This window comes from Paramisgurnus dabryanus, chromosome 19 (genome assembly GCF_030506205.2).
Source record: "Paramisgurnus dabryanus chromosome 19, PD_genome_1.1, whole genome shotgun sequence".
NCBI lineage: Eukaryota > Metazoa > Chordata > Actinopteri > Cypriniformes > Cobitidae > Paramisgurnus > Paramisgurnus dabryanus.
This window is the reverse complement of record NC_133355.1, coordinates 14,961,865-14,980,685: the sequence shown is the minus strand read 5'-3', so window position 1 is coordinate 14,980,685 and position 18,821 is coordinate 14,961,865. Positions and strand designations below refer to the sequence as shown.

Below are 18,821 nucleotides of genomic sequence, written 5' to 3'. Positions count from 1 at the left end.
CGTTAAAATAGGGCCCTAAGTGTTTGTTTTATCCATACAGATCAATGAAAGAATAACTCAATACCTTGAATCAAAAAAAAAAAAAAAACTGAAGAAAATGGCATTAGGAACTGTGGTGGTTAATAATTTAAGTGAGAAAATTAAAGTACATGCTTTAAAATGGGCCATGACGTGATATACTGTACAGCGGATTCCTTTAATCAACCCTCACGTAAAGAACTTCATTCCTAAAACGTAAATCTGATAAATATATCAGATTGGTTTGCTTCTGTCACATCTTTGTGCCAAAAATCTTGTCATTTTTGACTTGATCGATCAAGTATCTTAAGCACATAAGCGTGTCGGATTTTTAGAGGTCAAACGATTCTCCTAAACAATAAATAATCTGCAACATGCAGCTTTTCATGTTAGACAAGTAAAGATTTTCAATTGAACTGTGCATCTCATTTTACATCCCGGGGGCAAACCATCTTTATTGGATGGCAGGAATTAGCATGCACATGTTTAATTAATTCTGCGAGATGCTTTTGTGTTGGCACAAGACCTCAAATCTGGAGGACTGAGTGGGATTTTTTTGTGAACAGTCATACCACATGCGCTGTCAGAAAGAAATGGTCAAAAATGGTACCAAGCTGTCATTTGGGTAGTACCCTTCAGAACGGTCCTAATATGTACTAGAGCAGCCATTCCCAAACTGTGGTCCGCGGACCAATAGTGGTCCGTGAGGGTACTGCAGGTGGTATTTTTTTTCAAGAAAAATATATATTTTTTTAAGAATCTGATGTACTGATGTGATGACCAGTTTTAGTGCTAGTAAGCCTATTTAGAGGTGCAGATAAATTCAGGACTTTGTGTAGACATATTTTATTATGGGTAATATGAGGTGGTCCGCAAAAATTCTTGATTACAAATAGTGGTCCACACATACAAAAAGTTTGAAAACCCCTGTACTAGAGAATACAGTACATGTGTATTTCATTTGGTATGTACAGTAATGATATGTAACTCTGAAGTATCTTTGATGTAGGGGAGAGCAGGGGCAAAAGTACAATTTCTCAGAAAAACTTAATTTATAAGATAATGTTTTAGACAGAGATATATTTTTGCTGTGGTCAATAACTCACAAGTTTGGTCTGTCAATACCAGGTGGAATTTTGAACAAATGTAAAACGACTTCAGTATAATTTAACTTTAAACATAAGTAGTGAATTGTTACTTTTGCAAGCTGGGACAAAAGTAACACACAAGGGGGTCAAAAGTAACACAAAAAAACAATAAAGTTTTTTTGTGTTACACTTGCTTGTATTAAATATACATGACTATGACCTTGTTAATAAGTAACTGCAAACTTATTTTGTCATTTATCTAATCTTAATTTTAAATTTCAGTTTAATCAAATGTTTCAAAAGCAACCAACAATACAAACTTACATTTTTTATATAATAAGAATAATTTAGGCTAGTTTGGTAGGGTCCGAGCCTGAAGGTTCCTGGCGCCCCCCGAAGCGTTAGTCTAGTTTCACACACACTTGATTTTATCAAAGGCTGGTGCACTTGCATTCATCTCACGTCATCACCAACACGCACGTACAAGAGGATGTAAAACACAACGCGACTCAGCTTATTTTTATTTTTTTATGTTGGTGTTATCATGCACAGCAGAGAGAGCATAAGCTGCGTATATGTGCTTTGAAATGCAAGTTCATCTGTTGTCATGGTAATCATGCATTGTGGAAACTAATAATCAATGCCATTGACACAAACATATGCACAGGTTACTTTGCTTTCTGGACAGGTGTGCAACCGAGTCCGGGGTGCTTTCACATTCACACAAACGTGCTAAAGTTCCATTGAAACCGAACTCAAGACCACCTCATTCTTGGGTTCAGTACTCCGGTGCGCTTCAGGCTTTCACAATACATTTCTTTATGTGAACTGTTTTGAACTAAACTGCCAGTGTGAAAGAGCCTTTATAGTTATGTTGAATCTGAAGTACCGGTGCATTGCGATATTCTGCGGCAGGAAACACCTTAATGATACTAATACTGTAGCAAGAGATGGTTTATACTGTAAGTAGTTTGAGAGAGAAAAATACACGTTTAAAATGCATGCTGGTGGCATTTTATGTAAATGCAATTATTATGTCTGTCCTATACTTATATACTGTAGTTTTTGATTACTTTTGTTTTTCATCTTCAGGCACGCTTCATGTTAAGCATTTAGATGTAGCTAACTTAGCATCTGGTACCATACTAATTGTCTGCACCCTTAAGGTATTGTTTCAATATTTTTAAGCAATTAATGAGCTCATCTATAATTACGAATGTGAAAGATGAGATTGAGATGACAACACATCTCATTTTGTGTCAAATACATGAACATTGCCTTTGTTTTTCAATACTCCAGACATCACACAATTGAGTTTGAAAATGACAAAAGCGCAGTCAATAAGACCAGAACCGGTTATTAGGAAGAGAACAAGATGTTTTCGCGGACAAGCTTTGACAGGGTCCTTTGAAATGAGAAGCCGACTAATGGATTAGAAAGCAAGAACTCTGGAGAAATCATTGATCTGAAAATGAAGTAAGTAGCAGTTTTTTTTTTTTGGCTTTTCCTTCACTTCATTCCTCCAAAACAGTGTTTAAGACACACTTCAGCAGACACTCAGATGGCAGACTTGATTATTGACAGAAAAGGTCTTTACCAACACTCACAGATTAGATGCTCTTTATCACCTGCGGATTCAATTAAAAGTAAACAACAAAGCTGTATTTGATCCTCTGTGTTGAGCAGCTGTAGGAGATGGATGTTCCCAGTCCCACCTGCTGTCAGATCTGCTGCTCACAGACAGTGCACATTTATATGCTGGTGTTAACAGAATTAGGGATAATATACAACAAAGTGAAAAGGTTAGTGTTTTGGGGGGATAGGAGGTGTTACCTATATCTCAAGATTGGTTCTTCCATCCTTATGTATCCTGTAACAAACATTGGCATTTTTATCTATCTAACAAAAATAATTGTATTAATCATTTTTATTTATTTTTATTATTATTATTTATATTTTTATATTATTATTATTTCCCAAAAATAACACTCTTTATTCAGGAAATTAAGATGAAGATTTGACAATTTTGCCTCAAACATCTTTGACATATTAGCAGCCATTACCTGGGTCACTTTAATTTATAACTTAATTTGAGTCAGATGCATTAAAACTAGACTAAAGATTTAATTAAATCAGATTAAATTAAATTTATAACATCAAGGCTGAACATTTGTAATGGGGCGTATGATAAATTTAACACTTAATGGGTCAGTTTCCCAGACAGGGTTTATATTAATCCAGGACTAGACATTAGTTATATTAGGACATTTGAGTAGTTTTTGCAAACAAACCTTACAAAAAAATACTGGTGTGCTTCTTTAGACCAAACCATGGCACTGATATATGTAAATGCAAGATGTTTTTAAATGAAAGCAGCTCAAACATGCATTTTAGTCTAGGACTAGGATAAGTCCTGACCAGGGCACCACTCCTGGGAATTATGTTTTTTGATATAAGTAGTGATAGGGACGAGACCACCAATGCCGAGTCTGAGTTAAGACCGAGTCTTTGAGGAAGCAAGTCTGAGTCGAGACCGAGTCCTTTAGGAGATTTTTTCAAATAACAAGTAGGAACATGTCCTAGTTCAATGGTTTAAAGGTGACATAGAATGATTGAACGGGGTATTTATCCTTGTTCTGTGATGTGACATGTAGACAAATTTTTTTTTGTTTGGGTCTGTAATGCCTTAGAAGCTTCCTAAAATCCTCTCTCAGATAGCTTTATTAGGGTGGGGGATTTTAAACAAGTGGTTTTGCACCCATTTGGCTCCTCCTACTGGCTTAACTTGCAATCTCATTACTGATTGGCTGACTTTGCTGCCACTCAAAATATGTAGCCAATTATTTTAAAGTGGAGGGGCAGTGAGATGCCTGTGATGGCATAAGCATCAGTTTTTCAGATTGGGACGTTTTCTGGCTGACATTTCTAAGCGAGGAATTTCTATGAGACTGAGATGTTTAGCATGTTTAGCACTTTTTGTATGTTTGTGAATGTGGGTAGACTACCATTAATCAACAAAGACAAGGTAAAAATAGTTTTTTCATTCTCTGTCCCCTTTAAATATGTTTTTAAAATCTTATTTGTTATTGTCTATGAATTTACAATCGGGGACAAAATACGAGACTGTCCCAGGAAAACGGGGACATCTGTTCACCTTACCATAAAAACATGTCAGTTTTCGTATTCATGATTTAATATCACCCCAGTTAATAATCAACAGTTAGGCCTACAGACTAAGCTAGTTGGGAATTGTTTTAACGTCTTAATATGTACTATGCTTTTACTATCATTAAAAAATCCCTACCACATGCATCACATTCTGCCTATTTTTCTACAGATAAATGAACGACTCTGATGGTAGTATTTTTGCATTGCACCATGGGTTGTCATTTTCAAATAATGCCCATCAACATTGCATTTTATAATTATTGTTATGTGTTGTGTGGTTTTTTATATGAACATAAAAAAATGCGTTGGTCTCGAGGACTCTGTCTGAAATTACGAGTCCTTCTCCCACTGTGGTCTGAGACAGAGTCAAGACCGAGTCTTTGAAGGAACAAGCCCGAGATGAGTCAGAGAAAGCAGAAATCGGTCTTGAGACCAGTCTCAAGTACTACATCACTAGATATTAGGCATATATACTATATTGACAAAAGTTTTGGGACACCACTTCAAATCATTGAATTTAGGTGTTCCAATCACTTCCAGTGAAAGGAACTCTTAATGCTTCATTAAGACATTTGGGACAATTTCATGCTCCCAACTTTGTGGGCATGACTGTGCACCAGTGCACAAAGCAAGGTCCATAAAGACACAGATGAGCAAGTTTTGTGTGGAGGAACTTGATTCCTGACCTCAACCCAACAGAACATCTTTGGGATGAATTAGAGCGGAGACTATGAGCGAGGCCTTCTCGTCCAAAATCAGTATTTGACCTTACAAATGTGCTTTTAGAAGAATGGTCAAAAATTCCCATTAACACACTCCTAAACCTTGTAGAAAGTCTTCCAAAAAGAGTTGAAGCTGTTATACTGTAGCTCCATATTAAACCCTATGGATTAACAATGGGATATCATTCAGGTTCATGTGCATATAAAGGCAGGTGTCCCAAAACTTTGTGTATATCTGTCTGTCTGTCTGTCTGTCTAGCATTTTTTTTAAAATAGCCACCCAAACACAGCCCATAAAGTAGGTCTAGGCTACAACAAGGCAAAATTTGGGCTGTCAGTAAAAATGAATAGATGCCTAAGCAAAATAAACAAATAAATGAAACCAAAGACCCTGTAATCACTGCTGACTTTGCTTACATGACGGAATATCATCTCAGAAGTTATTTTGCCAAAAAACAACATCAGGCTAGAACTAGGTTACTATGATGGCTATTGGTTGTTAGGCATTCATCTATCACCATAACCTTTTTCTTTTTATTAAGTGCAAAAAATTAATCTAGCATTTATTTGATCAAATAATCATAACATCAGCAACCACAAAGCCAACAAGGCACGCATTCACAGGACGCCACTTTAATAATAACATTACAGCTCCAGAAATACCCTGTCAATTTGTCAGTCATAATTAGCATGCAACCTCGCTGCCAAATCGCCTGTTCCTCAGAACTTCAGCTGCAGATGGTGGGCAGCACTGCAGGTTATCGAACATCATCTTACTAATTCACTGTTAATTATGGCAAAGTGTGAGAGACAGTCTGTTGTCACTCAAAATGAAGTGACAGCAGACTGAAGAGGTCAGCAGAACCTCTCATAATAAAGAAGCAGCTCATCATTACCACTGGGAAATGATCTTCAAAAATAAGCCTGAAGTTAGACGCCAGTATAAATTAATACAATTAATTTCGACCTGGAAATCTGCTTGGAGAAGGCATGCATGTTAGGCCGGCGGTGAAGAGTCATTAGTGAGGATATTAAATATTCCAAGCAAACAGGAAAGCATCAAATTGAAAAGGAAATGCAATCTGGGGACAAAGAACATTGACATCCTGGGACCTCTGGCAACGGTGCAAATCTGCTTGATTAAGTCAAATGTGCTCATAAGCAACAGTAAATTCATTAAATGCCATGCAGAGAAATGGAGACCACTTCTATTGGATATTAAGGTTTGGGTGTTGATGGTGAGGTGAGAGAGAATCGCTCTGATTTTTTGCCTTAAACTGTCCGTTTCACCAGTTTTCTTAAATAATCTCATAAAAATGGAGAATTTGTAAGACAGCTCGGGGTTTCTGCTGTGTCAATAATAAGCGATAGGAAGTGAAGTCTTGCTTCGTGTCTAAAAACACTATATGCTCATTTTTAAGAAACACAGTTGGGGCCTCTGATAAATTCCAATGACATCTTAATCCATTTACAACCCCTAGTTATAGAAATTTACTACTGTAGATTAAAATAGATTTGTATTATTAATATGTAAATGTTAGTGTGAATAGACTTCTCAATATTATACAAACAATCTGTTAAATACAGAATTACTGATCTTAAGGAGAAATCTTCACCTGAGAGCCTAAGGAAAGAAAATCATTCACTGTATATATTAGTGCTGTGTTCAAAATATCGATACGACGATACATCGTCATGGACGCCTGGCGATGCGCGCATCGATACAGCACCTTCCGTATCGATTCGGATATACTTTTGAAAGTAACGTGAGGAATTGCTGTTGATCCGTGATCCATATGGAAAGGACGCATGTGTCCCGCGGAGTACATAGAGTAAAAGGATTTGCATGTGAAAAGTGTACGTCTAGAGAAGAGATACAGAGCTACTTCAAACTATAACTGTCACATTAATAATCTGATTTCTATTAAATAGTATTAAGTCTGACTGCATGTTTATAGATATATTCATAGATGTAGAATAATGAGAGACAATAGTAAGGCACCATTTTGTAAAACTGCGTTAAAAAAAAAATAAGTTAAGTACTAACTCTGGGATTTTAAATATTTCTAATAGCTAATAAATGAATGGCAAAAACAACTGTTACAAGTCAACACTGCTTATTCAATGTACAATAAACAAATAATAATAAAAATAATAACAATAATGTTACTAAATTCTGAACAAAAATGTAATTCAAAATAGTCTTGTATCGTGATGCGCATCGTATCGGGACCCTTGTATCGGGATTCGTATCGTATCGGGGAATTGTTGGCGATACACAGCCTGTATATATCCCTTTTAGTCTTGAATATATTTTTTATTAAGACAGTATGCATCATTAATAATAAGGATCATTTAATATTCATATACTGAATGAAAACCTCTGCATTTTAGAGTCTCAGAGAACCCACAAAACTAAAAGACGTGTCCCTTTAGGACTGAAATGCAGTAATTTGGTTTTACCTCAAGAGACCTTCTCAAGGTGTCTACCCTGTATGGATGTCGTAAGATTTTACCTGTGTTGGCCCTCATGGGAACAACAGCTTTGGTCATGTATTTACGAGCGTAAATGCAAAACTGCTGACTTTGGAAACCAAGTTTTTATGGTGACACATGCAGGAAATGTCTTTGAAATCAACTTGTTCTAGACTAGCAACACCTTTACATGTCTATTTGTCACAGACTGAATATAATAGATCAGTCTACAATCCTTCAGAAAACATCCTTAAATTACTTTTTGTGCTGTTTGTGCATTGTTTCCCATCTGTTATCATTTCCCATCCGAATGCAATTGATAGAACTGAAGTATAAATGTTTAAAATATCTTATCTATGTATCTATGTTTAACTAAGAATCTATGTTAAAAAAAAAATGTATGAAGTTTCTATTCACCTTCAGGGTCCGTGTTTGGCAATACTGTCCCCATGTAATGCAAGCTATGCAAAACAGCTGTTAAACATATCTGACCTGACAGAAAAGACACAACTTGTCAGTAAGTGTAGTAAAGTGCTATTGCTCATTTGATATGCAAAGATTTAAAGGTACAGCAAAAAGTCTATATTAATTCTTAATGTCAAAGATGGTGCCAATTGGTCATTAAAACATGTATGAAAAATGTTAACCTCTGGAAAATATCAATTCTGTTCATTGCTTGAAAATAGAATTGAAATGTAAGCAGGCATTTTGAGGGATTTAAGCCAGATGATACTGAACTGAGCTGTCTGTATTTTATTCAGGCAGCTATATGCTAACCCACTGCTACTCCGACTAACATCAAAATTAAGATTACATAAATGTATGATGAAAATTAAGCACTGTATCCACCTTATTTTTTATGTTTTATGCATGCTCCCACTACACTGTTCTACCGGCTGGCTAATAAGGGAAATACGTCACATTACTTACTTCCGTGAATAAGGTGAATACATTTACATAACCACACTGTAAAATAATTATATCAAATAAACATATACTTTAAGTTACTTTGACTAAAAAATTTCACAAGACATTTCACAAGACATTTTTTAAAATGTCAAATAAATATCTGATGTTCCCAAAGTACATATGTGATGTTTTAGCTCAAAATACCATATAGATAATTTATTATAGCATGCTTAAATTGCCACTTTGCCAATTTTGGGTGTGTCCTTTTAAATGCAAATGAGCTGATCTCTGCACTAAATAGCAGTGCTGTGATTGGATAGTGCAGATTAAGGGGCGGCATTATCCCCTTCTGACATCACAAGGGGAGCCAATTTCAATGACCTATTTTTTCACTTGCTTGCAGAGAATGGTTTGCCAAAACTAAGTTATTGGATTGTTCTTATGTCCCCTTTAACAAATTAAGTCATACAATTTCAACGTTTTTTTCTAAGTTATGTCAACTTATCACAAGTCAAAATTTAAAAAAGTAGGTTGAATTGACTTGCATAATTACTTTTTAAATTTTATGCTGCATTTTTTGACAGCGCAGTGATTTTAAAATGGCCACGTTGTGTAAGAGTCAGTCCTAAATAATGAATCAATGGCCCATCTCTATTCAGATCTACCACTTATATCACTGCCATTGACATACATTAAAACTCCTCAGTCTCCACCCCCAATCTCCTCCTCCAACCTTAAAACATCTCCAGTCATAGCAATAACTTCATGTTAAAGCTTATTCAACCTTACATTTCTGGGACAGAAGGCTTGATGAGGCTATGCACACTAAACTGCGTCCATCTTATGAAACTCTTATGTAAACATGCCGGAAGCCCAGTGCACATGACGGCACATCTTTATCTCACTTTCTCCTTGGTTTTGAATATCTCCTAATTTTTGAGTCGTGGAAAAATGTGAGCGGCACATTAATATGAGTAGCGGGACCTACTTGTTTTCCATTGCAGCGAGACAGACATGGTCTGTCGGTTTCACAGTGAAACAGAAATATCGTCCTGACAACCAATGAGGATAGTGTCTATAATTATGAAGCATGGCTAAGCTGGTTTTGTATAGACTCTGTAAGACCGTGTTTAGGCATTATGCCGACAAGTAATCTATCAATCAATCTATCAATCTATCAATCTATCAATCTATCTATCTATCTATCTATCTATCTATCTATCTATCTATCTATCTATCTATCTATCTATCTATCTATCTATCCTCAAATTGTAGACAAAAAGAGACACAATGCACTACACCATGATTAGTGGTTGAACATTTTACTTTTACATTAAAAAGTAAAAAATAATAAAGTGAATATATTTTACCCAGTATGTGGATCTGTAAATGCAAAACCGTATTAATATCAATAAGTCACGTCTCATGAGTTCACACAGACGTAAATCCTCTTTTTAAATTAAGCCAAATGTCCATTAATTTAGGATGGGTAAGAGAGAAGATTAGGAGGCACAGTTCAATGAGAACAGAGGAAGTTGCACTAGTGAGTGATTTTTTCCTGTATTGGCTTTTCCAAAAATAGATCCAAAATACAGGAGGATGGGGCAACCAGGCTGTGACACCAAAACAACACCGTAATTGATGCTTGTTCAGGCAGATACAGTACACCTCAAATGACAACGAAAGGTCAGCAGAGCACTTCACATCAACAACACCGCACAAATCCATCTCCCTGCTACCATCATACACCCAAAGCTCCTGTTTATACAGCCGCAGAATGATGTGTGCAATTTACTACATCAGGGTTTCCAGCAGCACTTTTCAGTTCGGGCGGCCCACCTAAGCTGGGAAACCCTACCACCTTAACTAGTTTGTCCAAAAAAAAATTAGCTGCACAAAAGGCGGTCAATTGGATCTTGGAGAATAGCGTTGATGCCCTTCACACCGTGAGCGGGCACGCGCCCCACATGGCCGAAATGAGAGAAAGACTGTCTGTCGCTGTCTGGAGCATAACTAGCCAGTTGATAAAACATTTAATTCATTAATAATCTAGTATGTGTTCATTTTCTGTCATAGTTTCTTCAAAATTGAGTTTTATTTGAGTGTTTTAAATTTAAAAAAAATTAATCATGACACGTACGCTCCACCCCTAGCCATGCCCCCGGCCCCGCCCACCCACACAACCCTACCACCTTAACTAACAAATTTTCTGCGGGAAACCCTGTACATGTAATGTATGATATAGATATACAACTACCGTTCAAAAGTTTTGAAAAACTTGGCTGAAATATTTCTTATGACTTAAAAAATCTTTGAAGGTATAATTTAAATGTTCAAAACTACTTTTGTAGAAAGAAAGGTAATTGTGCTAACACATGGATGATTAAAAGAGTAAGTAATAAAAGAAAAACAGGCAACAATAACCTATAATAGATGGACATTTCTTCAATATTGTTTAAAAATCACCCCAGGAGACCATAAAAAGCTGATTGATAAATGCTAAGAGTATGATTTAGCAAATTTGACTTTTAAACTGCTAAATATAAATGCATAATATAAAAATACATATAAATGGTTTAAATAATAAGCAACAGCATAATTCATATACACTGTATAAAAGGCTGGGTTATTTTCAACCCACCGATGTAACAAAACAGGACAAAACCGGCTGCTGCATTAAATTAACCTAGAAAATATTTACATTTGATCCAACAAAAGGTTACAACAATGCAGCATAGGTTAAATCAGGGTCACATGACACACTAGTGGGTCGCACAGTGGGATCACGCAGTTACTTGGTTGTTGTGGTGACAAAAACACAAAAACATTGTCCTATTAATGATAATAAATGGCAATGGTTTTGATATCAGGTATTTTGGGATTGCAATTAAACTTACATTTAATTCATACAATGACAATGAAAATACAAACTAATCTCTTCTAAAAAAAGAACAAATTTCTTTTTGTATTTTTAAAATGTATTTTTTCTGCATATTTCTACAAAAAATATGTTGCTGGGTCCAAGTTTAAGTGGGTCGTGGGATGAATAAGTTGGGCAACCACTGTGTTAAATTACAACCCATGAGGTTAAATTTGTCCTTTTTGACCAAGCACTGGGTTGAAATAACCCAGGAGTTTTTCTAGGAGCTTACTATTATTCTAAAATGTGAAAAATATAGGGGATGAGCAAGTGTATACTGTAATACTCTTGCATCAATACAGGAAAAAGACAGTGTCTTAAGCAGATCTCCTGACAGTAATATGATGTGTTTTAGTGGGAAATGATGGGGTCTGTAGTCAGAGACCATCTCTGCATTGATGTTTATTAAAGTCTATAATGATTGGCACAGATTGCAGGGTAGCCTCAAACTCGCCAAGCAAAGTGGATAATAATTAAAGTGCATACCGTAGATTTCACCTGATACATGCAATAAATGACAATACACTTTCACAAGATGTACCACAACACTTAACAGACTGGATTCTTACCTTCATAATAGATTTTAAAGCCGTGCGCGCTCACAGCAAAATCACTGGTGAGTCTTAAGGAGAACACAGACCCAGTGCTTGTGACGGGAGGTGGGATTTGGAAACCCGTTAACCTAAAAACAAAAGGAGAATAAAGAAAAGATAAAGTTAGAAAGATCCTACAAATAAGCACTTTCAATAGTAAATTTATCAACTTAAATTACATTTAAAGGTCACGTTCTTTCAGGTCCCATTTTTTTAAACCCTAGTTAGTGTGTAATGTTGCTATAATAGCATAAATAATACCTGTAAAATGATAAAGCTCAAAGTTCACTGCCAGGCGACATATTTTCTTTAACAGAAGTCCCCTTTTAAAGCCTACAGCGAACGGCCGGTTTGGACTACAGCCCTCTACTTCCTGCTTTAATGATGTCAGTAGAACAGTTTTTTGACTAAACTCCGCCCACAGGTATACGTCAGTCGCCAGCTAAGCTAACGGCAAGCTAAGCTGCTGTTGAATCTCAAGACACTAAACAAACACAATCATAACTCGTCACGTATTTCTGAACGTGGGACTTCATAGAACAAGAAAGCCTGTTTTGAGGACACTGAAAACAGCACTATACAAATAAGTAAATTGTGTGAAAAATACCCCGTTTTTTTACATGTAAAACATGAACACGTTATATTGCCCACTGTAAACACAATCAAAGCTTTAAAAACACAGAAAGAACAAGACCTTTAAAAAGTCTCAGCATGTATGGTACATAGTGTTTTGTTTGTACTATAAGTGTTCCCTGCATTCCTGTTATGAACCAGAAGAAAGTGGCACACCTCTGACTCACCGGCAGACCGTCAACGTGATGCCCAGCTGATGCATGACCAACAACCACCAGCAGAACCCGCTTTACCTCCGCCTAATCTCCTTAATCGTTTCAATGTATATATAAATATATCTCCCAAGGGTTTTTTCCTCCTAAGACTTTTTTTTACTTCCCCTGCTGAGTCTGGGGTTTTTTTTTCTCATAGGGGGTTTTTCAACCCGGGGAGGCAGCCTTCTTGGGCTTTACTTAGCACCCTCTTCTTTACGTTACATTAGCAATACGCACGCTTATAATGTTGATTCATAGCCGCAGCAAATTTAGCTGCTATCGTGTATTATGTTGTGCTATCTGTCGTTTTTCTATGCTTTCCACTGCTTCTATTATTGTAAAGCTGCTTTGAAACAATCACAAATTGTGAAAAGCGCTATATAAATAAAATTGAATTGAATTGAATTGAAAAAACATTACTACTTTACTTGGAAAAAAATGCTGTGTTTTGGGAGGATTGATCCAAACTGAACTTCAAACCGACCATCAAACCAACTTTTAATATAAAGGGCAGGAAAATATAGACAATATTGAATATTTATATTGATTATAAAAACCTCACATCATATGGACTTTTCTCATGGTCATTTTCACTTTTGGATGAACAATCCCTTTAAGGATAGATTAAGGATAGGGGACATAAACATTTCTATAATAGTATACAATGTAAATAAAGTAAGTGAAATAAAACATTGCAATTCATTGAAATAATTGCTTTGTTGTTGCTAATATCCAAAAACTGCTGAGGCTTTGATGAAATCCATTGAGTGCAGAAAATATTACGAGCAGCATTCTGCCCTGCCTTGAGTTAATACCATCTTATCTTATATCTTCATGGATTAAGATTAGTCATGGTGAAAATCAATGTGCATCTTTGTTTTGTAACATGGAGAAACAAAAGTTTCAAAAGATTATCAAAAAGATGTTATCGAAAGATTTCAAAGCGTATGCTGTGAAAACTGTTGCTGCATTTATTGACAATCATACTCGTTTTTTCATACACTTTGAAAAGCAGAATGTGTTGCCTTAGACAGTCACAGTAAAATTTTGAAGTCTGAAGTCTCCAAACATTTTTTTTTCAACAATGACAGACAGATTAAGCTGTAACACAGCAAAAGACTCAATTAAAATAAGATCAGTGCTTATGAGATAGCTGAATCATGCCGCAATGTTCAGTTGAATATCAATCGGTTCCCTCAGAGTGATCGAATTATTGCAAATTAGTGTTTGATTTGTAACTGTCATAAAGGCAGGCGTCATACTGTATTTAACCTCTAAAATAACCCCCACACACATATTGCACAAAATAAAGACATTTTGTCAAACAGCACCTTGGTGATATCCACACACCACGCTACACAATGTATATTTAAAGGCATTGATGAAACACATATATTTGCAGAAATGCATTCTGTGTTAGCAGAACTGCTGGTTATCTCCAAAAAAAAAAAAACGATAAGGGCAGCCACATGTTAAGAGGCAAAGAGATTTTGAAATGTGTGTGTGTACTCAAGTCTGCGTGTGTCAGCTAATGTGCATCACATGGACAGAGTTCCTTGTGTTTATGCTAATGAACTCCCACTGTGGCTGAAATATTTATGAATACCGAAGCATAATATCCTCAGGACACTGCATGGATTTTTGTTTTAATAATATTAACCTTTAAACTTGTCATAAGCTTTGAAGACCGCTAGAGAATGAATTAAAAGACCCAAGTTCCTAATTCAGACATGACACAATTGGATCACCAATGTTTCTAGACCATATTAATACTGCGAAATAACAAATAGCACATCATAAAAGCCTTGAAGAAAAGTACGTAAGATAAAGAAATAATAAAATACTTCAGGGAACTATCGCTGTTTACAATGATATCTGTAAGGCTTATGTAATCAAAAGCACCTTTCATATGAAAAACAGTCCCGTGCCAAAACACATCATGGGAAGCGAGGCGTTAAACAATAAGAAAATCACCTGCTTGTGTTCTCCTGGCAAATTCTGCTGAATAATGCTAGCAATCTACCATTGACTGAATTGTTATGCATATTATCAGATATCTTTTCATTATCCTTGAGGGATAATTGAGGTGGATTAGTGAAACAAGGCGGCACAGCGTGTGGTTGTGTTCCAATAGTGCTCTCCTCATCATCACTTCCTGTTTTTGCACTTCTCCTATACCAGTATACCAGTACATGGTATCAAAAAAGTGATAGGATCAATTGGCTGTGGTACAATATCAGCAGCAGCATGTAAGTAAAGTCCACAAAGCAATGCGTATATATTTGAACATGGGACCCGGTTTCAAATGTTATTAGAGATCAGTGGTGCTTCTTTAAAAGGAACAGCAGCACGTTGGCAAAGTCCATCCGTCCCCAAGGGTTTCACTAACTGCTTTTTTCGACTACATGCGTGAGTTGGAACAAATCTATCTCCTCACTATGCCCTCAGCCAAAACAGTCGGGGGCCTCTGCTCTCCGTTGCTTGTCAGACGATCATCTGCTCTTAAATCGCTTGGACATTCTGCTTTTGGCCCTGAGAACATGCAGCAAAAACCTCTGTCTTGAAGCTCCCAGCCACCAATCAGCTGGAACTGCAGACTTTAAAAGGCGCCATACTGACAGGGTCAAAGACCAGACCGTCATCAGAGTTGGGATTAAAAGGACAATTTAACCGCAAAACTGACCAGAACATGAAGAATTCTTGTGAAGGCACAAATGTTATAGAATCGAACCTTCGACCTGAAGTGTCTCATGTTCAAAGGCAAGACAACAACAGAAGACTCGCAGAAGACTGGCCTGTGCCAGATTTAGTTTCTGTACTTTAGGTTAACGATCTAGTACAACGATCTAGTAATTTTTTTTATTATGTAAACATGACCATGCTGTAAAAGATCCACGTTTACACAGATCCAGAAAAACTCAGTATTATGTGTGCCAGGCCAGTAGATGGCGATGTTACTTTGTAAGGAAACACTGCACACCTGCACACATAAGCATTCTTCTACAGAGCGACAAAAAAGCAACGAACGGACAATGTTTATACGAACAATGACATCGATGTTTTTATGTTTTAAGTGACTTTGAACTGTAAAGCAGCTAAATTTTATTAAGTTTGTTGTAGATCAGTTAATAAACTCCATATTTTGAGCAGCTATAGGTCACCATTGTTGTTATGATGTTACTTGCATGTCTATTCACTTGTTAAGTAATGATGTAAGAAATACTGTTTCCAGGTCCAAGCCTCCACTCATTTTAAAACAGGATATTATTTAAACAGCCGTTAATAAGCACCATTTATTTATATTACATATTCACACAAAAAAAAACAAGTCAACAAGTCCATGTCTGATCATCTCAGATTTTGTTATGAAGATTAAATGATTGGGCATTTTGGTAGTTTTGCATTATGATACAAGTGTACAAGATTTACTCACCCCGAAGCCATCCGAGATGCATATGTCCATCATTTTTCAGATGAACTCATTTTCAATTATTTTAGAAAATGTTTTAGATCTTTCAGCTGCTAAACAGTAAAGTTACGGGGTCCACGTCCTTCGAGTCCAAAAAATGTGCATCCATCCTTCACAAAATAAATCCAAACAGCTGCAGAATAAACAAAGGTCTTCTGAGGGTAATCCGTGCGGTGTTGTTGTAGAAATATCCATATTTAACCAAAATAAACGAAAATAACTCTCTTCCGGCAGTGCCGCCATTTTAGACTCCTCTGTATTCAGGAGAGAGTATTAGCGTAGTGTACGCACTTTTCTTAGTGACGTATGACAAATTCGGAGGGCGGGGGCACAGAGCAGCAGCAGAGTAACCTCCATAAGCTGCGTAAGCTCTCATCTTGAATGCGGACGCAACTAAGATGGCGGCACTACCGGAAGAGAGTTATTTTCGTTTATAAAGTTTTAAATGTAGAAAATGGTGCGGATTACCCTCAGCAGGCCTTTGTTAATCATCGTGAAGATGTTTGGATTACTTTTGTGAAGGATAGATGCACATTTTTTGGACTTGAAGGACGTGGACCGCGTAACTTCTCATTTGATTAACTTAAAGATCTAAAACATTTTCTAAATAACTGAAAATGTGTTCGTCTGAAAAATGATGGACATATGCATCTCGGACAGCTTCGGGGTGAGTAAATCATGGGTTTAATATCATTTTTGGCTGAACTATCCCTTTAACAAGCGGATGGACTGAAATAGCACATTTGAATGATATTACTGTTATCACAGATTCATAATTTACACTCATTTAAAATAAACTTGCACATTAAAACCTGAAAATGTGTTGTTGCACTTAAATGTTTAAGTTTAAACAACTTGAATTAATAAATCATTTAAACAAAATTGAAGTTAAAAGTTCCTATAAATTATAAAAAAAGGTTGTAATAACTTAAACCCATTCAACTTTTTAGACCATCTACTCACTATTCAAGAAATTTGAGATGACTTGTTAATTCAAGTTGTTTAAACTTAAACATTTAAGTGCCACAAGGATTCATTTTTTACAGTAAATGAACAGAAAAACTCCATAACATTTGACTGATTTTGGTAAAAAAACACTGTTATGTAAATGACCCCTTAGTGTAAAAACCTACATCTCACTAACCACCTACAATCCAGTTTAACCAGACACCCACACAGGCAATAAAGTCGTTGTTGTTCTTTTTAACATGACCTGCAAAATATTGTGTTTTGTCCAATATTCAAAAGAGTTTCCTTAACCAGTCTTGTTCTAAAACATATTTGACATTTAAACTTTTTTGACATTTATAATTGTAATGAAAGAACATTCACTGCCCTAAATGATTCATAACATAATGCCTTGAAGAGGGCAGTATATATTTCATTTTTATTTCTGCTGTCAATTGACTGCCTACCACACTGATAATGGCCAAGATCCTGTTTAACCATGAGGCATAAACCACTACAAAAAATCACTTTGAACCACTGCTTGGGGAACATGAAGCATTTCCACAGACAGCACTGCACACTGTCTCTAATGCATCTTTATTCTTTAATGTGCACATCCTTCCTTTTCATCTAATAATTAGCCAAATATGCATTCATACTGGTCTATTTCCATGATGATATTTCACTCAGTTTCTCTGTCTCTCTCGCTCTTTCTGTATCTCTGTCTCATTAAGTAATTGAAGAAAGTTAAAGCTTTCTCACAACCAAGGGTGAAATAAATAAAAATCACTGTGACAGAGGTGCACGAGGATGCTGCAGAGAGCGTCGGTTTCGATGGCTTGATACCGAGGTGGGACACCTAGGAAATACAGTATGAGAAGTCTCAAATGCTTAGATTCTGATCTACAGTATTCAGGTAGCATCTGCTGTTTCAGATCTAGTCAGAGTGAAAATTACATTTGCCTACTTGGTGAGTAAAACTCATCTTTTTAAGTACTTTCCTCTTATCTTACAATTTATCAGAATGCAATATTCAAATGCATAGATTTGTAAAGCTTCATTGATTTTTCCCCATTAAAAGGCCCCCAGTGTTAAAAGATAATGCAATTCCACATGGAAGGTGCAGCTTCTCCCCTTTTTGATTGTTCTCCTCTCCGTGCTGACGTGCAACCCCGAAAGAAACAGATGAGATGTGAGCAGAGACAGATGGGTTTAATAAAAATATTTAAACGGGGTTATGGGTCTCTCATGCTGCTAAGGGACTTGAACTGCAAACCAGACTTGCTTACTTGATGAAGATCCCAAGACAATTATCTTCTTTAACTGGAGATCTAAACACTGGTCAAACCATAAAGTCACTTATTGATTCTGTATGTCCCCATGGTGCTCCACAACTTTACACTGGTAGCATACACATACCTTTGACGGAACTGATGAAGACAGATTTCGATTACAGGCCTTTCACATGACTCGAGCGTGAGGGCTTCGACGGAGGGGTCATGCGCTGCAACAACCTCATTGCATATTGCTTTACACAAGGGCGATTTTACAAGGATGCTATATAGCAGTAAACTGGGAAAAATGCACACTAATCCAAGGAACCACGTATTTAATCTCAAGTCCTGTCGATTTTTTTGATACATCACAGGGATCTGTCACATTGTTCTGTTTCTGGATTCTGGTG

At 36.4% G+C, this 18,821-nt stretch overlaps 1 protein-coding gene across 5 annotated transcripts in view; it reads right to left on the bottom strand.

Moving 5' to 3' along the window:
• Positions 1-18,821, bottom strand: part of csmd3b (CUB and Sushi multiple domains 3b) — a 502,030-nt gene that overhangs the window by 374,989 nt on the left and 108,220 nt on the right. For all 5 annotated transcript variants that reach the window (XM_065290793.1, XM_065290794.1, XM_065290799.1 and 2 more), the window contains exon 3: positions 11,870-11,982. In XM_065290793.1, coding sequence (XP_065146865.1) covers positions 11,870-11,982 — 113 coding nt within the window. The remainder of the gene's footprint in view (positions 1-11,869; positions 11,983-18,821) is intronic.